This window comes from Neolamprologus multifasciatus, chromosome 19 (assembly GCF_963576455.1).
Source record: "Neolamprologus multifasciatus chromosome 19, fNeoMul1.2, whole genome shotgun sequence".
In the NCBI taxonomy this organism is placed as follows: Eukaryota; Metazoa; Chordata; class Actinopteri; order Cichliformes; family Cichlidae; genus Neolamprologus; species Neolamprologus multifasciatus.
This window is the reverse complement of record NC_140457.1, coordinates 1957055-1981877: the sequence shown is the minus strand read 5'-3', so window position 1 is coordinate 1981877 and position 24823 is coordinate 1957055. Positions and strand designations below refer to the sequence as shown.

The 24823-nt window shown below is 43.2% G+C and overlaps 1 protein-coding gene and 1 long non-coding RNA gene across 10 annotated transcripts in view; one reads left to right on the top strand and one right to left on the bottom strand.

Moving 5' to 3' along the window:
* Positions 1–24823, top strand: part of dlgap2a (discs, large (Drosophila) homolog-associated protein 2a) — a 188481-nt gene that overhangs the window by 129842 nt on the left and 33816 nt on the right. For 7 of the 9 annotated variants that reach the window (XM_085143735.1, XM_085143732.1, XM_085143730.1 and 4 more), the window contains 4 exons: positions 10851–11065; positions 22287–22355; positions 23346–23505; positions 24124–24340. In XM_085143735.1, coding sequence (XP_084999861.1) covers positions 10851–11065; positions 22287–22355; positions 23346–23505; positions 24124–24340 — 661 coding nt within the window. Of the gene's footprint in view, positions 1–10850; positions 11066–19152; positions 19539–19568; positions 22356–23345; positions 23506–24123; positions 24341–24823 lie in introns of those variants that run through there. The other 2 variants (XM_085143737.1, XM_085143731.1) reach the window with 2 other exon arrangements.
* Positions 12075–14481, bottom strand: LOC146495663 (uncharacterized). The gene is made up of 2 exons (XR_014871226.1): positions 13214–14481; positions 12075–13172 (listed from the first exon to the last, which is right to left on the bottom strand). It is a non-coding gene; the product is annotated as an uncharacterized LOC146495663 (long non-coding RNA).

Here is a 24823-nt window from a genome sequence, read left to right as displayed (position 1 = left end):
TGAAAGTTTGGTAGAACTATAGACACAGACTTATTAAAGTGATCTAACTTTGCAACTTTGTAACAAATCAATCCCATAAATCCTGCTGCAGGTAATAAAGTTAAATTCAGCCAAACTGTCTGCATGTTGTGCAGACAGTTTGTGAGTCTTTGTGCGTGGAAGCAGGATGAACCGGACATTAGGGAAGACAGACGGGTTCATATATAGAAGCTGTTTCTCTAAAATGATAAGTGGTGGGGAATCAGACCTGGCATTAGCATCTCTTCCTGTCATCTCTCAAATTAGCCCTAATTAGCTCGCTCTGAGATCTGTACACACTAATAGCCACTGAGCCATCCACTGTAATGTGCGCGTAGGTGTGTGGGCCAGCCTTTGTCCGTCGTTGCAGTGTGCAGCAGACGCTGTAATGCATGCTCAAAATGTATCAGCATCTTATGGCAATGCAAAACACTTTTAATTAATTTTGCACCACTTTGTTGGTTTTGTTATTGTTTTCCATGAATGGTCGGATGCTGCATCGCTGTGAATTATGGCCAGGAATTATCTCCTTCCTTTCACGAAGGATGTATCCTCCACTAAAGGAGGTCATAAAGGAAGAACTGAAGAACCTTTCCTAACGATTTAGAGAATTCAAACAGCTCTTAATATGTCAGCTACACAGATGCTTCCAGATCACTTTGGTTTGGAGCCTTTCTAAGTAAAACCGTCTATTAAACTGCACCCAATAACTCTGCGTTACTGACAACTCTCAGCCCAGATTAAGTGAGCTTTTCTAGCAAATACAGTTCCCTCCTCTTCCTTCGTACAGTAGCGTTGTACAAAGGAAGGATTAGTCTTTGATAGTTTTGCTGATAGGGCGTTGCGGTGGGATTTAATAAGCCAATTAACTGCCATGTTGGCTTGCCAAAGGTGGGGCTTGAGAGGCAGAAAGGCTGCTGATTAAAATACAAAAGCAAAGTGCAAAGCAGCAGAAACAAAACTGGCACTGTGATGGAAAGCTGTAGTAACGCACACCCACACACACTCGGGGGTTTCCTAGCATTTTTATGAAGGAGTTCCCAGATAGCAATCGGGCCACGAACCCTTACGTAGAGGGATCTCGTCCCAGGAACCCGAAGATCAGACGACTGTCTGTCTCTGTTTGCCGGAGGCGACGATGTGGATCATCACTGTGACAGCGTGCATCTTATTGCAGTCGTGTTATTATGTCAAACCTCAAGTTTCTTTTGATTTTAATGTGATTGTTTCAGGGTATAAACATTAAATAGTCACTTGTTAAGCTGCAATCTGCAAAATGCCTTTTTCTGATCCAGTAGCCAGGCTAAATCAATAATAATAGCCAGCTATGATGCCAATCTAATTCTTGGGAGGTTTAGTAGCCATATTTTCTGCCTTACAGGCGTTTCCTGCCAAGACGTCTTCACTGTTTAAGTGTATTATTACCATGTGGTGCAAAATACCCCGGCACGCCATATGCAGTGTCTAACAGTCTGTTTGGAGAGGTTTCGTCGTGAGCAAGAATTCTCTGATAAACCAGATGTGCAGTAATGAAAAAGTCATTTTGTTCATTTTACATGAACATGAACACATGAGTACATTAAGCATTCAGCACAGGTGTTACCACAGGAGACAAACATGGAAGCAAAATCAGAGACTGCAGAGTTCTGATGAATAAGAAGGAGAGAAGAATCTGTATTTGTAATGCTGGGGTAGGTGAAGATGTCGTGTAGTGACTTTGGGGATGAAAAGCGTAGGTAGGTTTCCTCCTCACAGCAGGAGAGAACCTCATGCGTCTCTTTTATCTGTCATCAAAATACTCAAAAGGAAAATATGTCCTTGTGTGTATTTTCTGTTAGACGTTCTTCCTTTTGTTGCTCTGAAAGGTTGTTTGTTTGTTTGTTTGTTTGTTTGTTTGTTTGTTTGTTTGTTTGAGACGCCTCTTAGCAACAGAACAAGGGTGAAGAGTTGAAAAAGTCTTGGTTGAATGTCTTTTTAGTGCAGAAATGTTGGGCAGTCTCATTCACATCGAGTTATCATCACAAACATGCTGCGGCCCTCAAGATTTCAGAGATTCAGAGATTTTAATGTCAGTCCACAGCTTTGCTTCACAGTGAAATATCTCAACGTTTACTCAAATGATTGTGCATTTATTCACAAAGCACGAAACCTTAAACCCAAAGCCAGCAGCTTCATGAAAGCATGCTAAAAGGTGGAACGAGCTGCTGAATATCAGTTAAATATCAGTAGAGTGTTGATGTGGCACAATTATTGCAGCCATGTAAACTTGCAGTCTTGTTAGCTTTGAAGACCATCTAACAATTTAATTGTTGCAATATGTTTGTGATAATGTAACAATAGTAAGATTCCAAAAATTGCAACTATGTTGCCGTTTATCTACACAGAAAATCACATCAGTTACTTTTATTAAATTCCGGTTCTTTTGGATTCTTTAGGGCCAAAAAAGACTCTGCTCAAAAGTGGTCTTTTTACTTAAAAAAAAAGATCTTTATTTTACATATCCGGATATGGAGACCTGAACACAAAACACACAACCTCAGGTCTGAAGCACATTCCACAAATCCTGATCCTGCAGAACCCAAAAACTACAAAATGACCGAGGCACTCAGCAAGCTTGTTTCTAGAAATATAACCAGAATAAACAGTAATTATTTGCAGACCTTTTCTAATCTGACTAAGAATGACTGCAGGCAAACAACGGTTGCTGCAACTTCTTGCAATCAGTCTCCAACGGCAGAATTAAAAGCCCCTCAGCAATCACAGATTTGTTTCTAGCTGCAAGGAGACTGACATCTTCTTTTTATTCTACAGCGACTGAGCCATTCCCAAACGGCTGTTCTCGTTAACCATCTCAAGTTCAGGAGCGCGCTCCGTTGAGTAAATGCCCCAGTGAGCGTTTTTTTTTTATAAAGTTACCATTTAGCTCACAGTTCAGGTTCACAGAGCTGCCAGCACGTCTGCAGATTAGAAGCCTCCTGTTAAGCTCTTGGAATCATCCGTTGCCCCTGTGAGCTCTGCTGATGCTCATACAGCAGCTTTAGTGTTTGAATCGCTCTGAGAAGTGCTGTTGGTATTCATGAGATTGATTCTGTTACAGCCAAAATGACAAATTTATTCTCCTCATCTTCCCGGGGCATGACTGCTGTCATTTTGTTACTGAGCACGATTATTTACACTTTTACGACTTTGTCTGAAAATGTAAAGCGGCGGTAAACAAACAAACAACGTGAGCTGAGACTGCAGATTTGTGAATGTTGCATGTTTGTGCAAAAGCAGCACGAGACATGAGGAGTCCACGTTGGTGTGTAGTGGGAGGCCGGAGGCTGGTGGATGGGATTACCAGTGATTGCACCTTTAAGAGCACTCTAACTCCCATCAGCCAATAGGCATCAGCCATCTCTCCATATTTCTGCACAGTGCATTGCTCGCTCTTTCTCTCTCTCCCTCTGTCTGCCCCGGCGTATTTCTTTACTTAATACCAGTGACTTATGTCTCTTAGTGGGTGTATAGATAGAGCCGCAGAGTTAATCAATGAAATGCACTGCAGCACTGCAGGAGCATTGGCTGGGGCCTGGCTACCCCCACTACCGGCACGCACACAAACACACACATATACACACTGCATTCTCTCTGGCCTCCGACAGAGCCACAGATCAAAGCTGTGAAAGTAAAAGTAGACAAAGTAAAAGTAGACACACAAATGTGCCGGTGTCTGTTTAATCCTGCTACAAGATGCTGGTGAGGCAAGGTTGTTTGCTGCCATTGCAGCTTGGGCACGTGCCAGGAGTTGTGGTCATAAAAATCTCATTATAGTACAAGAAAAACAATTTTCCCCGAACCGTGTCTCTTATTTTTTGAGCAGAATCCAGTTAATTAAATCAAGCTAAAGTTCCGTTATTGTGAAGAGAAAAGCTAAAATGTAAAATTTCCCACTGTGAATTTTCACAGAGCTCCCACAAATCTTGGCTCGTATTCACATTATTGCATCAGAAGCTTCATCAAAGTTTCCCTGTGGAACAATTTTGGGATCTTTAGGTCAAGGTGAGCAGCAAAGCACTCGTACGATCAGAAACTGACCACTCGCTGTTTTTTATCTTCACAGGGAGCCACCCTGGAATCTATCCTCTTTATCAGCAAATTTAAATTAAACAAATCTCACCACAGCTTGTGCCTGTCCTCTGGCGTTCCGTTCATTAATTAGACGTCTAAAAATATCAAACCCCTCCAAGACTTAATTAACCCATCGACTCCATTTGGTAGATGGTGTCTGTCTGTCTTTGGAGGGGAGATGAATGACTTATCGCTGTGTGTTTGAGAGTGTATCCATATGGCTGTGTACATGTCCCAGTTAAGCGTGTGTTTTGCATCACAGTAAGCTTCTGTAGCTCCTTTCACACACACATGTTAGTGTTCGAGAGGCATTTTGTGCAGCACATCCAAACACCTCAAGCCTAACACAACTTCCTCAGCGATGTCATCACAAAATGCCACTTTATTGGGTAACCTGGTTCTGAGTCAGCTGGCAGCAGGGTTTTAATAGTTTTGCAATTTTCATTAGTTTTTATTTTTATTTAGTTTTGACTTCAGATTTTCAATTTTATATCAGTTTTAATTAGTTTTTACCAATTGTTTGCTAGTTTAGTTTAGTTTTTATTTTTATTTAGTTTTGACTTCAGATTTTCAATTTTATATCAGTTTTAATTAGTTTTTACCAATTGTTTGCTAGTTTAGTTTTGATTAGTTTCAGTTATAGTTTTAGTTGTGTTTGCAATAATTAAGTGTAACAAAATCCCAGTTTCATCATATCAGTCATTCTGCTCATCCTTGGGTATGTTGCTATTCCAGCTACCATACTGCACCCTGGACAGGTCGCCTGTCTGTCGCAGGGCTAACACGCAGAGACAGACAACTCACATTCCCACCTATGGGTTCTTTAAATAAATAAATAAAGGCAGATGAACAACCATTGATACCAGGCAACTATAAAATGTATATCTTGGCCCCAATGAGACTATTAACTCTCGCAGCACCGGGTGTTCGTAATTTTGGTTCAAGTGAATTGATAAACTTTTTGAAGGTAATTGACTCACACAGTTGTGTAGATATCCCCGTCCTGTTGTCTCGGGATGCATCACGCTGCCTTGCCTGGGGTTAGCTTCTGTTTTCTGGGGATGAGGGTTGAGTGTGCTCCCTTACCTTCTCAAGGTAAGCTAGGTTAGCCTTCTTGTGTGAGCTTTTCAAGTGCACTTTAAGGTTTGTGGGATTTTTTTCCCTTTAGAAATGTCCCTCATAATTTGTCTGTTTCCACTACAAGACACTTGCTTTATCCAAAACACAGTCATATTCAAAGTAATCCCAAATTGGACTCTGGCTCCCGACTTTTCCTGACATGATTCTGCGCGTGGACGGAGCAGCAACACAGACGACTCGACTAACGTGCTGCCACCTGCTGGCATAATGAGACACAGCAAGAAAAAAATCTGGAAACTAAACTTCATTTTCACCCTTGACTCTTGTATGACACGCACACATCAATGAAAACTAAACACATTTTTGCTATAAATTCAGTTAATTTTAGTTAGTTTTGTGAACACTCATTACAGTTTTAGTTAGTTTTCCTTTTTTGTTTTTATTTTTATTTCCGTTAACGAAAATGTTTTTTCACTTCTAGTTTTCGTTATTTCGTTAGTTTTCGTTAACAATAATAACCTTGGCTGGCAGCAGCTCTTTTGGGCTTGTAGACACTGAAGTTCAAAATGAGCATCAGAATGGAGACAAAAGGAGATTTAAGAGACTTTGAATGTGGTGTGGATGTTTGTGTCGGTCAGACCGCTGTGAGTCTTTCAGAAACTGCTGATCATCTCCTTGGACTTTCCCACAAAACATCTCCAGAGTTTACAGGGAATCGTCCAAAAAACAGAAGTTATCCAGTGAGCAGTGGGAGTGGCCGTTGCTCAGGAGGTAAAGCAGGTCAACTACTGATTGGACAGTTGGTGGTTCAATCCCTGGCTGCTCCAGTCTCCATGCCAAATATCCTTGGGCAAGACTCTAACCCCAAGCTGCTTTCCGGTGCATCCATCAGAGCGTGAATGTAAGACAGAAAGCAATTAAGCACAGAAATAAAAGTGCTGATATGAAGCAGAGCACTGAGGGGCTACAAACAGGAAACTGAGGCTGCAGTTCACAGAGGATAGAAGATTGAGTCTCGATTACTGCTGCAGCATTCACATGGTAGGGTCAGAGCTGTTGTAAGCAACATAATAGTGGTATCAGTGGTTCAGGCCGATGTAATGGTGTTCGAGATGCATCGTTCAAACACAGCAGCCTACCTGAGTGTCGTCCACGTCCATCCTTTCATGACCACAGCATAGCGTACCACCCCACGAAGCTCAAACCGTCTCAAACTGGTTCCTGGAACATGACCGTGACTGGACTCACATGGCCTCCACATCCACCAGACCTCCGTCCCCAGAGCCTGGCACAGCTGACTCACATCACGGACGTGTCGTTAGGACATTATGCTTGTATGTGGATCACGATCGAGGAAATAATTGCTCGATCGTTCAAGATGTTTTGATCTGATGACACTCGCTAATTTAGCAGTTGTGAATGTGCGCACGTTAACGCTGCGGGATTAGTGCCGTTTACGTTCCAGAATATAAATATAACATCATCTTTAATGCCTTTGATGAATTCTTGATGTTTTTCTATTTTTTCCATATAAAACTGAGAAATCTTTTATTTGCAGCAAATAGCCGTTTGAATAAAATTCACATTTCCTTTGCTATTTTTCCTGCTGATGGCATTTGTATCAGGGAGTGATTACAGTCATCTATGTGATGCATTGATGACATTTGCATGTAGCCCATCTCCTCCTGACATTTGCCGCTGTCAGTCAGCTGCCACCCAGTTCATTTTCAGAAACATCTGATTGTTGGAGGAAAACACAAACTTTGTATTTGTGTATGTGTTTCAGTTGTGGTGTGAGGACACGTTAAAATCAGGGCGGCAGAGTTACTATGAAATGAAAGAAAACTGCTCAGCGGTCAGATTGAACAAAATCAAAACTCGAGATCTCCATAAAGATGTGTACGGAGCCCCGCAAGGGACATGGGAGAAAAAAAATTTAAGACGGACTTTTGCGAGATCTCGCAAAAGTTTTAGCCGCAGTTTTAGCTCGAAGCTAACGGGAGGTCGAGACCTACTACAGCCGGGAGGAACACCGCTTTCCCGGCACATCGTGCCTCGACCTCCCGGTCGGCTTCGAGCCAGCATCCGAAGAATGCGGCTAAAACTTTTGCGAGATCTCGCAAAAGTTTTAGCCGCAGTTTTAGCTCGAAGTTTTAGCTCGAAGCTAACGGGAGGTCGAGACCTACTACAGCCGGGAGGAACACCGCTTTCCCGGCACATCGTGCCTCGACCTCCCGGTCGGCTTCGAGCCAGCATCCGAAGAATGCGGCTAAAACGTTTGCGAGATCTCGCAAAAGTTTTGCGAGATCCCGAGTTAGTTTTGCGAGATCTCGCAAAAGTCCGTCTTAATTTTTTTTTTCTCCCATGTCCGCTGCGGGGCTCCGTAGATGTGAAAGTGAGCCCAGCTTCCACACAGAATGATGACCGACGGTGTCGCATCATGTAAAAGCTTGGCTGGCTAAGCTTGTGACATCACAGAGTGCAGCGAGGTTAATCTAAAAAGCAAAATAGAAAAAAATGAGTAAGAAGGGTTTGTGTTTGTAGCTGTGAGTTTGTAAGTGAGGCTAAGTTTCTGACTCAGCTGTTCTCGCCACAATAACTCAGTTCTGTTGTTTTTTAAAGAAAAATGTGTGCAGGAAAGAGAGCGAGTGAGAGAGGGAGGAACAATCATCACTGGTTCATTATATCAGTGGGTGAAGTTAGCCCAGCACATTTTAATAAGCTGCACCACTGTCCTCGATACAGAAACCTATTAGAGCCTTTTAATGGCTTTGCTGTGTGCTGTGTAACGGCATGTACCATAATGGAGTCGCTTTTCCTTTGTGGTTCGATGATGATTCACAAACTAATTTCCCTCCACATCATCTGTACCCATAACACGGTTACATAGTAACAGTTACATGTGTTCTGCTTCAAACGCTTTCAAATAACACAGCAGCCTATCTGCTCAAAGCGTGTGACTAATGTTAAAGTGTGTTAACCTCGCTGCACATTCGCGACCTTTGTGATGTTGTGTGTTCAGTCTGAACCATATGCAATAAAGACAATGAGTGCTCTCTCTGAATGGGAGATGGTGATTCTGACGTGGATACTCAATTACCTGGTTTAACGAGTGGATGAAAATTGCAACATATGCAGTGCCCTGCTCGTTTCGATGGCAGGCTTCCACTTCCGATAGCTTACGACAGAGTGAGCAGAGGCGGCTCCTTTTCTCCTCTGGTTTCGAGCTTTTCTTCCAGCGGTAATTACAATCAGCAGCCGACTTTCAGTCGAGGTTTTGAGCAGTTTGTAACCTGGCCAAACTGCAGAAATACTAAAACACCGCACAGCTGCGTGAAGGCTTAATGTGTGTTGACTCATCGAGAAATCCAGAAAGGATCTGCGTAGCTCAATGGGAGGTAGGGGTTCAGTTCAAGTGTCTATCAAACAGCACGTCGCTTCATTGATGGAAATATTATAGCACTGCTTTTATGGCTTCACGGTTTTAAAGCGACTACATTAACATAAAAGGTGAGACAGCCGGGTCAGGATTCTGTTATTCTGTATTGTTAACTTGGTAAAAATATGTCACCGCTATGGCTCGTTCACAGGAAGGAAAGGCGAGAATATTCTTACCAATACTCGCCAAACTTTGTTCCAAAAGTCAGCAGAAACTACAAGAAGACGGCAGATTGTGTTCGGGTAGCTGCATACTCAGGAACCTGTTTTTGGTTCGCTGTAACGACACAGCAGAAGTAACATTTGGACGTTTCTGCAGCGTCCAGTAAAGGTGCAATCATCTGTTGTTCACTGACACAATAATAATAATACATTTTATTTACAGGCACCTTTAAAGACCCTCAAGGTCTTTATGTTGTTAGTCCAACAACATAACAACATAAGGTCAATGAAAAATAAAAACAAGCATGAAAGTACAAAAACTAAACAAGGTAAAAGTAGACGAAGACAGAGTCATGATGAAGGATATGCAATTCTGAATAGATGCGATTCAAAAGTAGGGAGAGAGGTTGTAGTGGAAGCTAAAGGCTCCTGTGGTCGTCAGGCGAGCAGGTGGAACAGACAGAAGAGAAGCTGAAGAAGAGCGGCGTGTACGAGGGGGCGAGCACGTGTGGAGATCAGGTAAATATGGAGGAGCGAGGTTATAATCTCCTCTAATCTTCCCTGCATCCCCCCACAGAATTCAGTATGAGAATCCTGATGAAACCAGGAAAACGGTGTGGAAGTTCTTGAGAAGTACACCTGGCTAAGGCCCCACTCCCACAGACCTGTCACACAACTACCAGTAACGTGGGAAAAACGTGCTTTCCCTGTCCAGCAGTGATTGGCTGGTCCCAACGAGGATCACAGGGTTGCCTGATGTTTGTACAGAGGTCACCCACTGGTCTGCAAACACTTGATGAGCAGAAGTAAAAATATTTAGAGACAAATCAGCATCTTCTGTGCAAACTAAGATAAGATAAGATAACCTTTATTAGTCCCACACGTGGGAAATTAGTTTTGTCACAGCAGGAAGTGGACAGTGCAAAAGTTATGAAGCAAAAATTAGAATACAATAAGAATAAATACAGTACACAACTGTACAGAATAGAATAAAATAAAATACTATATATAGTAGAATAAAATAGAATAAAATATACAATAAGAAAAAAAAATACAATAATTATAAGAAAAATAAGAAAAATACAATAAGAGAAATAGAATACAAATGCTATATACAACTGAGTAAAAATACAACGATGCCAGAAAAACTACAAGCAACCGCAGGTTTTCCACAAAGCTCTTTGCAACCAGTTTCATGTTGCTATTGCCAGCAACCGCTTGTTAGCTTATAGCAGTGCTCACTTATTCCCTCACCACCGGAGATGCCTCCGCTCAGCCTCTAGGGCAGTGCGTGACTGGGGGTTGTGTTGCAGCGAGTGAAACTTTCACTGGTGCAGGATGGATTCAGAGAGACTTCAGACGATGGCTCAGGAGTCTGACGGCAGGAGTGAAAATCAAGATGTAACAGATTAATTCTGTCGGTGTTACATGCTGACCTGCAGGGTGCTCACGGTTTTGTTTTTATCTGTTTCATTATTCTTGTTGTGAAACTGCTGAAAGAAACGTTTAGTTTTGCAAATCAGGTTTTAGTCTCATGGTAATAAACGTTTGATTTGCATATTTGACTTGGTCATTTAAGAAAAACCTCCGTCCTCTGTTATTGTTTAAAATATTTAATACAGTGAATTCAGTGTTTTAAATGTAATTATACATAATGAATGCTGCTACACCGAGTATCAGAAACACACTTTTTCTGTAAAGCAGGCGTCTGTAATGCTGAAGAGAGCCACACTGAGAGGAAAAGCTGTTAAAGTTGCAGGTCTGAGGTTTGCTTCAGATTTATGGGCATTTTAAAGTCTGTCAACACAACGTTAGCAGCTTTGTAGTACAGAGCAATCAGCAGCTAAAGGAGGAAACCGGGAAGTTAGTGAGGAACAAGCGGAGCTAAAAACATCATGAATAAAACATTCATGGAGCGGCTCAAACATGCTTCCAAACGCTCACTGTTTTAAAAGCTTTAAAAGATGAAAGCATATTAATGCTCTGCTCCCAAGTAGCAAAAACAACCATTACGTGTCTTTGTTATTCCCCCTACCCACAAGGTGCCCCAGGATGAGTGGGGGGGTTATCCTGGAGGTGGGAAGGACGATGAGATACCTTGCCGTCGGATGCGGAGCAGCAGCTATGTTAAAGCCATGGGGGACGAGGAGAGCGGCGAGTCAGACTCCAGCCCCAAGACGTCGCCTCAGAAGTCAGTGCGGCCAGACGCCCTGGTCAAGGCCATCATCAGACCCAGGGACCTGCTGGACTCCCAGAGGTATGACGCATGCTAGCTACAAGTTTCAGTAATTGATGTTGTTTGGCTCTTTGTCGGTTTTTCCTTGCAGGCTCATGTTTAGTGAGTCAGTGTCCCCGCAGTGCTGCACAAAGCAAACATCTCTCTGCTGTCCTGAATATAAACATGTATGTTTATGCAATCACATATCCTACACATGGTTTCTTATGTTTGCAAAAAAGAAAGAGAAACATAATGACACCAGTCAAACTCTAAGTATTGATCCCAGTCTGTTCAACGTCCGCCAGGATTTCCCCAACCGGGGAGGTTCATACCGCTGTGGCTGCCAAACATAAAAACAGCTCAAATAATTATCATTTAAACTTTCACAAGTTTAGTTTGAGGGTTGATTATAACAGACGTGCATGCTTTCTGTCTTTTTCCTCTGTGTGCCGCAGCTGTTTTCACCCACAGTCTAAAAATCCCTTTATTTCCTCTCACTTTAATTCATTATAGGTCACCAACAACCATCGGTTACGTACTGTAACCCCGGTACAGTCGTACCTTTGTGAGCTGTCTGCTAATAATGAAAACTCAAATTCAAACAAAAATGTGACTTAAATGCAAAACAGTGTTACTATTTCTGAGGTTATCGGATTTGTGCCCATTTATGTTTCAGATGGGGTTTGGGTTAGAGGTCTGAAAAGTGAAGTCAGAGTAGGCCTTATATTTTAGTTCAATTCAGTTCAATTTTATTTATACAGCGCAGAATCACAACAACAGTCGCCTCAAGGTGCTTTATATTGTAAGGTAGAGTCTACAATAACACATACAGAGAAAAAACCCAACAATCATATGAGCAGAACTTTGGCGACAGTGGGAAGGAAAAACTCCCTTTAAACAGGAAGAAACCTCCAGCAGAACCAGGCTCAGGGAGGGGCGGGGCCATCTGCTGTGATTGGTTGGGAGATACATCAGTCAAATTAGAGTAAAAATAAGACAACAGCCTCCTTGTAGGATAAACTGCTGTTTGCCCGATGATTACACTTAATTTTTGTATTTATGACTGATTGAAAGTCGCTGACATTCATATAGAAGTATAGTTTTTCCAGCTTCTGGAGCCTTTATTGCTTCATAAAACCTCTTTAAATGAGTTCATTTTCCTAACATCTGATGTAACTTCAGATCATGAACATAGATCTGTGTTTTTAGGAGCAGTTGTTGCCTCACTGTTATTCGCACAATCCCCCGAGCACCGGTTTTAATATTCCATATTTGACCCAGCAGCACGTCGGTGTCAAGCCCCCGATGGCTGAACCTTGTAGTCATCAGAGCTCCTTCATGGGTTTTCATATCAGCTGTGAGAACATGTTAGGCGCACTCTTCTGGGACGTGTCCTATTAAATGGTGAGGAAATTGAGGGCTTTTGTTTCGATGGAGGAAAACACTCGTAAGAGGATTACAAGATAAGATGAGCTGGAGACACGAAAAACTCAAACAATTACGTTACAGAGAGACGAGTTACTTTGATTATTGCTTTTACAAACCCATCAGATTAGAATGAAATGAGATACTAAAGCAGGGGTCCCCAACTCCAGGCCTCAAGGGCCGGTGTCCTGCAGGTCTTAGATCTCACCCTGGGTCAACACACCTGAATCACATGATGAGTTCATTACCAGGCCTCTGGAGAACTGAAGACATGTTGAGGAGGTCATTTAGCCATTTAAATCAGCTGTGTTGGATCAAGGACACATCTAAAACCTGCAGGACACCAGCCCTCGAGGCCTGGAGTTGGGGACCCCTGTACTAAAGAGTGCTGAGATCAGCAGACAAAGGCTACGTCCACACGTACCCGGGTATTTTTGAAAACGCAGATTTTTCTATGCGTTTGCACCTTTCGTCCACACGTAAACGGCGTTTTCGGTCACTGAAAACGGAGATTTCTAAAAACTCCGGCCAGGGTGGATATTTTCTAAAACTCCGTTTTTGTGTTTACGTGTGGACGAGAAAAACGGAGAAAACGAAGAAAACGCAGCGTCAAAGATGTGCGCCTTTTTTGACGTCACACTGTGCGCCACATTATTGTTTCGGTGAAATGAATTTCTACAATACTGTTACTGTTACTTGTTCTCTCTGCAGTGTTTAAATGCTTACATATACACACAGTTACTGTCCCTCCACACAGACGACTCGGTTCTGCTTCTATGCCCCAGCTTTGTTTACTTTTTCCCACCGAGGCTTCTAGACTTCTGATTGGCCAACATTTCTGCACGGTTAGGAATATAGCGCCACCTGCTGCTTTGGCGTGTTCCTAGCAGCGTTTTCCTTCATTTCTGCGTTTACGTGTGGACGGGATTATTTTTTAAAACGGAAACGGAAAATCTCAGTTTTCAAAAATACCCGTGTACGTGTGGACGTAGCCAAAGGCCTCACGTGTAGCAACACCAGAGCAATGATACGATTCAGTGACGGCTGTTTGTGTCCTTAAACGTTAAGTCTTGGGTTGTGTTACCAACAGACTCGAGGTATTTGTCGGTTTTTGTTTGCCTCACCTCGTCCTTCACGTTATCTACCAAATTCACCTGATTCACAGCTCTGGATAAACATGAGACACCACTCGACATCCTTTTTATTACTAAATTGTATATTCTATCCAGTGTTTCCTTTTTTGCATATTTTACTATACTGGCTTTTATGTTTTGAAATTGTGTTTTACCAGTACTCCAGACACTAAATGAAGACATTGTGTTTGTCAGATTCCCGTTTTCAGTCATTTCTAAAAGGTGGCAATAACAGAAATTAGATTCACTTTTGCGTCTCGTTCAGCGGAGCCATCTTTCTTTTCTCTCTGCAGAATGTGAAAACTGTAATCACAGCTGAGGTTCACGAGTGTATTTTAATAATGGGACAATTTAAAGGGTATCCCAGACCTGCTTTTCCAAAGCGCGGTGTTTTTATCAGCCTCTGTTCTCGTATATTGAGCGCATTTATCAGCCGAGGTTTGAGTCAAGTGCAGCGGGATCCATTAAAGACCCGCAGCCTCGACTTCAGAAAGCCCGATTTCACTTTCTCATTTTCAGACAGTTAGATGGTTTCTTTCCTTTTATCAAGACTTTGGGGCAAAATGTGCCGACGAGATCAAAGGAAAATACTCTGTGATCTACGCCGATGATTGTGATGTGTTTCCAGTAAGACTTTGATTTTAGAGTAAAAACATTTCAGACTTACTTCTAAACCGAACTTTTAATTCACTTGTTTTCTCTCCTGTTAACTAAAATCACTTTGAGGGCTTTTTAGTTCAGGTGACGACAGAAAGAACCTGACAGAGGAAAAATTGGGGATAATATGGAAGCTGGGCTAAACTCAGCAGATGATGCTGCAGAAAAAATGAGGTCTGGTTTGACCGCAATTATTTTTAGATCAAACTTACCCAGGTAACAGGATTAATACTGAACTACCCTGGGTGCAGAAGCCCCACCCACCAGCGACTGGTGGGTGGGGCTTCTGCACCGGCCCCATTCACCCCTTCACTGCTATCTTCAGTTTTATCTGCACCTTAAACATGCAGCACTACTATCCAGCACCCTGCTAAATAAACACATAAAGGCTGAATAAGAGGAGCCTGTTTATAGAGCTGAAATACACCTTCTCTGCTAAATTCATTTGAAATTTGGGCAGAACTACGCTCCCTGTGGCTCAGGGTTGATGTTGCCTCTGCTGCATAATGTAAGTATATCCTGTTCAGCTTCTTTTCGCGCCATGTGTTCCACTCGGGGACGAGCGGAAAAATTCATCACAGAGCTGCTGAGACTTGTGCATAAATCACACTGTCTGTCTGCTCAGCTGCGGCTCTGCACAAGCCTAAAAGCAAATAATGACATAAATTGGAGGCATTATGCAAAGATGACCTTGCGTCTGACCTCAGTGTGCAGCATGGCCGGTGACAGCCCCGTAGTTTGCGGTATGCACCGTCAGACAGTCACAGTAAGATGCACGACCCACACACACCGATGAGTCACTCTTCTACTCTCGCTCTTCAGGCGGGTTTTTAAAAAGCTTTTCCATCACACGGTTTTGCTTTTTTCCACAGAAGCGTGGAAACGTCCATGGGCAACACCCACGGAATCCATTAATGCACCTCGCCGCTATTAACCCGACCCTCGCGAAAACACAGACACACGCACAGCAGAAGGATTAATTGCGAGCTTTTCTGGCAAAGTGTTTGCGACGTCTCTCTGCAGGATAACAGCAGAACAGGAAGTAGGTCAGCAGAGATCCAGAAACCAGCTTCTACTGTTAAATACTTCTCTTTCATGACTCCATAATAAGCCAGATATGTGATCCAGAGGATGTATACTGACAAATGAAATGTTATGGTTGGTGATCAGCGCAGTCTGGCCGTGTTAACACATCTACCTCAGAAGCTCTTTCTGTGTAATCAGTGAGATATGCAACTTTTGTCACACCTTGCAAAGCTTTCATCACCGTTCGTTTTAAATAGCCGTAAACAGTGAATGATTTATGAAGATGCAACAGCAGGAAGGGCTATCAGCTGCAGTTATTGTCCTCCAAGGCTCTTCTGAATAATCGCCCTCTCAGCGGTTAGAGTCTGCTGAAAGAAAAGTATTGACACTCATGGATCAGGCGGTGGGGCCTGACTCCCAGTCCATCGATGGCATTTAGTCTGCGGGAGAAGGTTGGTCGGTGCATTCATTTAAATGCCAGGAACGTCCCCAAATGTGTCATTACTGAAGAGCACTAATACTCCACTGATCGCGCTCTGAGAACATCATAATGTGGCGTCCAACAGCTTGGCATTGATTTAACGCGCCACTAAAAGAGCCTGGTTGTATGAGCAGGTGTATACGCGTTATGCTGGAAGTGAAGCTGCAGGAGAGAAATGCAAAGATGTGTGAGGTAACGGAAACATTTTGTCCGGACAGAAAATGCTCCAATCAGCGGCTTTTTAAAAAGCTTGCACAACAAACCGTGGACCTCATTCTTCCTCACGGAATTGCTTCCGCTCAGCAGTGCGCTTTAATCTTGTGTGAACGGCTCTCCTGAGGTAATTCCACAACATCCACGTCAGGTTAAGGTTAGGGCTCGGACCGCTCCGCTTCAAAAGATGGAATTTTAGTTCAAGGTTTATTGTCCTGCTGCATCAGCCTGCCGCCACTAAACCCTGATGTTAACCTTTAAAACGCGTTCAGTTTACTCTTAGTGTGAGCAAACAACAGCAACACTGCCACAGATCACAAATATTCCACTTCTTAGTTGTTGTATGTCAGCAGTCAGTGGTATTTGCATGCTAACGTAATGCTGTGTTGTTTTTATTAACCCTTTAAGACCTACCATAGAACCAAGTCCACCAGAGCTTATATTATATGTTTACATGCTGTGGAGCCATTTTTGGGAGCATTTCAACTTGCTATACATCAATACAACCATTATAGCCCAAATGTTAATAATATGTCTGCATTAAGTGCATAGTAATTACATAAATTGCAAAAAAGTGCAATAAACTACAAAAAATTTGAAAATCGTTTTTGTTTTTTTAACATATATTTCTAGTTAGAGAAATTTAAGAGGCTTATCCCTCAAAACTGTAAATACAAAAAAGTTGCACAAAATAGTTTCCCACCACAGGAAATTTATTTTGAGTGTCTTCATAGTTTTATTTTTGAAATACACCAATTTTTATATACTGCAGGAAAAACGAAAATAAATATTATAATGCAAATTTGCAAAAAAGCAGCATATGCATCAAAATAAACTATTTCCAGAAGTGCAATATGAGTCCTAAGCATCCCAGAAACCACACAGAAAGTCATAAAGTCAAACATAACTTTTAAAAACACCAGTATAGGCCCATGAGGCCTTGATGGTAAAAAAAAAACACATTTCCGCAAAATGACGTCACTTCCGGTTTCGGGCAGGTCATGGAGGACATGCGATAGTTCGTGCTGATGGACGTAGGAAGTGTTACAAACAGCTGATCGGATCAGCAAAGCGTGTTTCTGGAATATTATGTTTTTGTTGCTGCAAGTGCTTTTTATGCAGTTTTTGCAAAGCTGTATGTGGAAGGAAACTGTGACCGAGGACAAGCTGATGGCATAAGATGTAAGTACAACTCCTCCGGTTTCATATGCAAAAAAATTATTGCGCTAGCTCACGTGGTTGCAGAGCTACCGGGATTTAAAAATAGTTACGCAAAACAGAGCGTGCTGCTCTGACCGCCTTTAAAGGGTTAAATCTGTCTATAGTTAAAATAATTATCGTTAGCTATCCCAACATGTGGGGCGCGTAGCCCCAGCCTTAAACTGTCTCTATATGCAGCTTGTTTAATACTGAAACTCTCAGTGAGAAGATTGTAGCCAACTTGCACTTCACATCCTCGTGAAGAGCACACTGAAATCGCCCGAGTGTGTTACAGTAGCTCTGACCCACTCCTGCAAGCCTGTGTCATTGATTGGACGCCAGGCTTGATAACTCATGACCCCAATTAGTTTTTGATGATGCCATTAACCTCGGGTTATGGCCATAGGTTTTTCAATTACATTAACATACTAATTCCTACACTGGGAATGATTGAATTACGGTTTGAGTACAGAACAATACAATCACAGTGTTCACTTTGTTTTTCAAACAAATAACAACCATAAATATAAACGTGAGGAAAATAAATAAAACTGTTGGATAAAAATGTGTTTTTACATATTTAAGTTGTAATATCTGTCAGATCAATCACCTGATTTAGACGTGGATCAGAATTATTGCCTGAAGGCCAAGAAAAATGCCCAGCAGACTTATTTCCCCAAGTAGACATTACAGACCGTGTGGAGAGTGTGTGTGGTGGACCCAGGCGCGAACACAGGCGAGGAGACGGGAACTTAAACTGAAAGCGAGCCTTTATTTGGGCTGATGCAGAAGGGAGTAGACAAAACATAACAGGGACAGAGACTGCAACTAACCAAAAACCTAAACTGGAAAAACACTAACCTGACTGAAAGGAATAACTGTGACCACTATGAACAGAATGCTGTGCAGATGCATGGAAACTGAACCAAATGGCGTGACGAAACAGACATGAACATGACCTGCACGCAACCTCATCGTGCAGCTGCATGAAAAACAACATAAACCAAATGGCAAACATGAATCACAGAATCCTGAAAAACACTTAACCTGACCAGAGGGGAAGTACACAGACGACACGACAACGAACACAGGAAGACTGAGGACTTAAATACACACATGAGGTGATCAGGGGAAGTGGAGACACATGAGGACACAGCTGACTCAAATGAAACACAATGACAATACAGAGGAGAGTAACACTAACTACAATGAACAAAGAACACCAGACTCGTACAAAATAAAACAGGAAACACGGAGACGTGGAGATAAAACATGACATGAACTTAACCACATAGACATGAAACGCAGGAACCAGGGAGACTGAGTACAGGCGGAGATGACAGAAATAACTAAGAAATAAGGTCTGAACAGCAACCTAGAATTTAACTAGATTGAAAATGAATACAAAAAATACATAAAACTCAAACACTGGGTCACACGACCCAGTACCGTAACACAGCGTTTGCTATACTGGTCCACTTGATTGTCTTATTTTATTTGACCTTTATTATTATAATTTATTTTTCAGGTTTTATTTTTATTTTTTCATTTTGAGTTGTTACAATCAGAACAGACGGGACCGGGGGACAGGAAAGAGAAAGAAAGAGGTTAGGAAGACAGTTAGCAGAAGGAGAAGAAAAATAGAGGAGAAGAGCGATGGCGAGAGAAAAGATGCCGAAAATCTACTACAACATTTATATGGCAGGGTCAGAATTTTTGTAAAGACCATGAAAGCATGGCTCCATCATGCCTGGTTTCACTGGTGGAGGTTGCTGGTGGTCTAGTGGTGTATTCATTCACTCTCACATTCACACACTGGTGGAGGCAGCTACAGTTGTAGCCACAGCTGCCCTGGGGCAGACTGACAGAGGCGAGGCTGTCATCAGCCGCCATCGGCCCCTCTGGCCAACACCAGTAGGCGGTAGGTGAAGTGTCTTGTCCAAGGACACAACGACCGAGACTGTCCGAGCCGGGGCTCGAACCACGATCGCCCCAAATTTTGATAGATGCTTTCAGCAGGATTGCGCACCGAGTCACGAAGCTCAGATCATCTCAGACTGGCTTCTTTGGGTCACACCATGGAACTGCAGCTGTGTGATGCTGTCGTGCCAACATGGACCAAAATCTCAGAGGAATGTTTCCAGCAACCTGTTGAAGCACGAAGAACTAAAGAAAAAGGGTCCATCATGGGCGTCATCATGAGCGACCGTGGCTCAGGGGGTTGGGAAGCGTATCTGTAACCGGAAGGTTGCCGGTTCGATCCCTGGGCTCTCTGTCCTGGTCGTTGTGTCCTTGGGCAAGACACTTCACCTACCGCCTACTGGTGATGGCCAGAGGGGCCGATGATGCGATATGGCAGCCTCGCTTCTGTCAGTCTGTCCCAGGGCAGCTGTGGCTACAACTGTAGCTGCCTCCACCAGTGTGTGAATGTGAGAGTGAATGAATAGTGGCATTGTAAAGCACTTTGGGTGCCTTGAAAAGTGCTTTATAAATCCATTATTATTATTACTAGCAAGGTGTACCTAATAAAGTGGCAGTAAAGCAGTAAATCAGATCAGTCCCCGAACTCTACAGAAGTCCTACGAAATCTACAGAGATCAGACATCAAAGACCCCGTAGTACCAGATGCCTGAAACATTTAAAGACCTGAACTATTATTATATATTATTATTATTATTTTTATTATCCTCTTGAAGTTTTTTCAGGCACAAGAACATGTGAGAAGGTCAGACACGGATCGACCTGCAGCTTTACTCTAAACTCTGTCATGACTGAAAGTTTTGTGTATTATTTGTATATGAAAGAGCGCCGAGGTTTATAGATCAGCCCTCAAAGTGTTTTTCTGACTGAGCCACTCTGCATGCAGCACTGACAAAGATGCTTTTTACACTTGAACACTTTAAGTCAATAATTTGAAAAAGAAATTAGACCTGAAGAAGATTTCATTTGGTTGCATAATGAAGCCACCAGGTGATATTTTAAACCAGTGATACTTAATTGTCTGAGCACGTTAATATCTCAAGAGGTGCTTCAAAGTCTGACCACTTCCAGCTTGTGTCACCGTAGCGCTGCATGTTTGTAAATGATGTCAAAGATGTGAGAGCTCTGAGGCTGTTGTGTTTCAACGGCCTTGTGGGATGGAATTAGATCGGATCTAAGACAGAAGTGGCGCAGGTTGGATTTCCTCTGCGCTCGTACCAGTTCGATGTCCCTGTGGGGGCGCACGGACGAGCCGAACACAAATTTGACAGCACCGGGTCCCTGAAGCAAATCACGTTAAAGCGAGAACAGCCTGTCGAGTCGTGTCACCTCGCCTCTTTGTTCGCCTCACCAGTAAAGAACGCATCGCCGCTTCGCTGAGAAGCCGAGAAGTGAAGTTAGGTGATTGTTTTAGATAATCGTCCGGCCTCGCCCCACGCCCGCCCGGGCCGCGTGCGTCCTGTAAAGCTGACAGCTGCGATGAAATGAATATGAATGGCTGTTTGTGGCGTGGTCAGACCTGCCAAAGATATTTAAAGAAAGTATTAATGATGATGAACTGAATGGCATGTGGCAAACTTCACTATGAGTCATTAGCATAATGAGTCAATCAGTAATCATATGTCACATCTGATAACGGGGTGCGCTGACACACGTGCACACGCACACGCGCATCTCCACTTGACATCTGTCGCCGCCGCCCTGTCTTTAAACGACACTTTGACTTTGATCACACGAGCCGATCAATCACGCGCGTTTACGGCACTTTCACAAAAAAACTCGCATTTGTTCGGCTCCCGGCTGCTATAATTAATCAGAGTTAACACTGGCAAAGCTTTCGATAATTCTTGATTCAACATACTGTAATTACTCATTTAGATAGCATTGTGTTTGAGCGTTTCTCCCTCAGATCTCAAGGTCAGAGCGGAATTCCAATTCATTGATTCGTGGCTGCGTGGGACGTGTCGTGCATAGATATGCTGCTTTTCTGTTTCCAGAGCTTCGTCTCTTCACTTTTGTGCCTCTATTTCTAGTATAACAAAAGCACTGTAGCAAAATGAGCGTTTTTAATCTTCCACCACATAGCGTCTGGTTCTCGAGGACCGCAGCCTCCTGGATGCTGGCGCTCGTGGCTTAAACAGCATATACGAGAGCTTATCGCAGACAGCTGTGAGTCGTCTTGGTTCGGCGATTGCAGGTGCATTAAACTCAATTTTCTGCTGTTCACATTCTCACCTCTTTAAGGTATTTTAAGATTGCTGCTTTCTTCCACCACACTGACAAAACCCTAGAAACATTTGCAGTAAAGATCTCTGCAGGGCGTTGCTCTCCTTTTCTTTGTCAAACACACCTACGCTCAAGCATGTTTCCCCATTTTTGTCCCCGTTCTTTTAATGTTCCCTTAAATCAAATGATTATTTGAATTTTTGCTCCAGGATGAAATGTTTTCAGCTTAAAATGCACGTTGTTTAACCACTAACAGCACTTTCACTGGCAGCGTAAAAAGCAGGAAGTGCGAGATTCCCATCATCCCCTGTCGTGATATTGGCCAACAATGGAAGTGCATTAGTACCAATCAGAAACATTAGAGGAAATTTGCTGTGGCGTGATTTGATAAAGGGCCGACGCATTCTCGAAACAGCCTGCCTTCACTCTGCTGCTGATAATAGACAGCTCCACAGGCAGCGATGGGCGAACTCATGCACGAGCATCAGCCGGTGCACTTCTATCTGATCTTGTCAGCTAAAAGCTTTAAAGTTTAAAGTGTTTTTGTCCTCATTTAGCTCAATTAACCAAATGTAATTAGCCACACAGAGAAAGAGAGTGTGATTGATGCTTCACCGTAGCTGTGGTGTTCAGCATTCATCATCAGATCCTTTTCTTCACCGACTGTGGACCAACTCGTACCGCACTCCTCATGTTGCCATTTGTTGTGTGAACGTGTTACATTGTCTCAACCTGCCAGCTGACTCTAACTGTAGCATCCACCCACTTTCCTCATCGCACAAACGCCATGACGGTCATACGGTCACCCTAATGTTTGCGGCGCTTTGGTGAAAATTCCCAAGCAAACATTCCGTGACGTCACATCCATCCAACAGCTCCTTGTGGGACCCAGTAACTCTGTTTTCTTCTCTACCCACAGCTCTTACCGCCTGGATAAAATCAACAGTGACATGCGTAACTACATCACCAATTTTGCTGCAGACTTGAGGTGAATACAGGTTCAGCTCCTCCCCCTTGCCTCTCCGTTGCAGCGGTCAGATGTCAGAGCCAGCTGGCTCGCTGCCCTGCTGACATATTCAATATGGACGCCTTACAGAGCAAACACTCAAGACCAGTCAATGAAAGGTCACCTGGGGCAATCTGCTCATACTGCCAAAGCACAAGGCAATGATGCACACAATGCAGATTTGATTTTCCCTGCTCTTCTTTACATCAGCGTGCTTTTATAGTGCTAAAAATAAGATATGTGGTGCTTGTACCACAACATTTACACTTAATCGCTGGGTGTTTCCACCCCAGCGTGTCTTTGGGTGTTTAGAAAGTTGATATTACTTTGCAAATACGCAGGGCCTTGCTACAGCATCACAAGATGGATTGGGAGACTTTTAATCACACTGGCATTTTCATGCTGCCAAACACCAGCGTTTATCTCTATAAAAAGCCCAGAAACTGCTTACTCATCCCGGCCTGTCATTAGAAACAGATCTGGCGGAGGGAACCCAACCTCACTTTGCTCACATAGTATTCTTTATTTTACTTAAAGCACATTTCTTCTGAGTCATTTTCTCTTCGGCAGATTCCTAACCAGCCGTGGGTTTCTGAGCACCTCTCCTGCACTGCTGGGGGAGCACGTTTAATTGACCTGGCTGACACTGGGGTGCTCTCCAAAGTGCTTGCTCACTAACTAGCCCCTGATTTGCATTTCCCTCATTTCCAAGCACTGATTGGATGTTTCAGCACGACAACAATCAAAGTGCCTTTCTAAGGACACGAATGAATGTAGCGAGGTGGGGGAAACAGGAAGAGGCAGCCTAAGAGCCACGGTGTCATCCAGCCTCCCTCTCAAGCTCAGCCAGCTGTGCTTAGTAATTCTTCATCGTGTTGCACAAAATGCTTGTTTATCAGTCAGATTATATTTCATTGCTTTATGGCTGTAGTCCCACTCCTGTCCTGCTTTTCTTTGTCTCTCTCTGTTCAGTCAGAGCTACCACTTGCAAGCCACCAGGGACATGCACCCGAGCATTGCCCTGGATCCCTCCACCAACTACAACTCACCCAAGTTTCGCTCCAGGAATCAGAGCTATATGCGGGCTGTCAGCACCCTCAGTCAGGCTAGCTGTGTTAGCCAAGTGAGCCAGGTGAGTGCGCGTCCTTTAGGTTCGCACAGATTTTCCTGGATCCCCGAGGGAGCCAGAGGGGTTCGCTTTAATTTCCAGGAAAATTTTATAAAGTCATTTCATTTAAAATCCCACTTAAAGAGGCCGATTCTCCTAGTTTCATTGTCACGGCACTGAGTGTTGTTTTCAAAGCCCAGGCATAATTTTTCTGACATAAATTTAGTCTCAACACTTTACTGCACATTGTTTATCTGGACAAATTAAAGGATTGAAGTGGGGCTTGCTGAGATATTCATCTCCTTAGTAAAAGAGAGATATTGATTTGCTCGGAGTCCCAGCATTTCAACTAAACTTCCTCTAATTCCTAATCCCAGTCGAACAAGATGTTTATCTTTGATTCCTGATATTGCCAAATGAGAGTGTAGAGATAACGGTTAAACAGTTTCTGCTGTTTTAAAGGCATCAAATCCAACAACAAATGTGTCACGAACTCTCCGACAGTGTACGACCTTGATTCCATGAACCTTCTCGCAGACTCTGCTTCTTTATGATTTTAAAGTGAGAAAAAGTGAAGGTTTACAGCCAACCGATAAAAATATGTCGATCGATGGAGCTCATTTATGGCTTTGTTTCTCTCAGGTGAGTGAAACAGAAATTAACGGCCAGTTTGAGTCTGTGTGCGAGTCTGTGTTCAGCGAGGTCGAATCCCAGGCCATGGACGCTTTGGACCTGCCCGGCTGCTTCCGAACCCGGAGCCACAGCTACCTGCGAGCCATCCAGGCTGGCTACTCCCAAGATGACGACTGCATCCCCCCCATGGCCTCCACCGTCACCTCCACCATCAGGTCCACCACAGGTAAGCGTGGTTAAACATAAATCTGCACAATATATTAGTGGACGTGTGACTCTAATACGTTTTATTTTGACACGGTTGTGTGGTTATGGATACATAAAGACTGTTAGTGCCAACTCATGCTGTCAAACAGTTTCCGAATATTTGCATGAATCATTCTTGTGTGTGTTCATTTTTACTGAGGCATTTGTAGTTACCAGTTGCGAGCTGTTCGTACTTTGGATACAGCGCTTCATCTGCTCATCCACTGGATGCATCAAAGAGTAAAGCTATGAACCCTATTGAAAAGTGTCTGAAATAAAAATCAGGTCAGAATAAGGACACCTGCTGCTTTTTCCACTGCATATATTTCTTTGTTGTGCCACATGGTGACAATGAGCACGCAGCTTTATCGTCTCGCTGGAAATACCACGTGAAGTTTTTACTTGAAGCGAGTTGACACGGTGCTGCAAACGCAGCTTTTCACTCACAGACTGTTTAATTCAC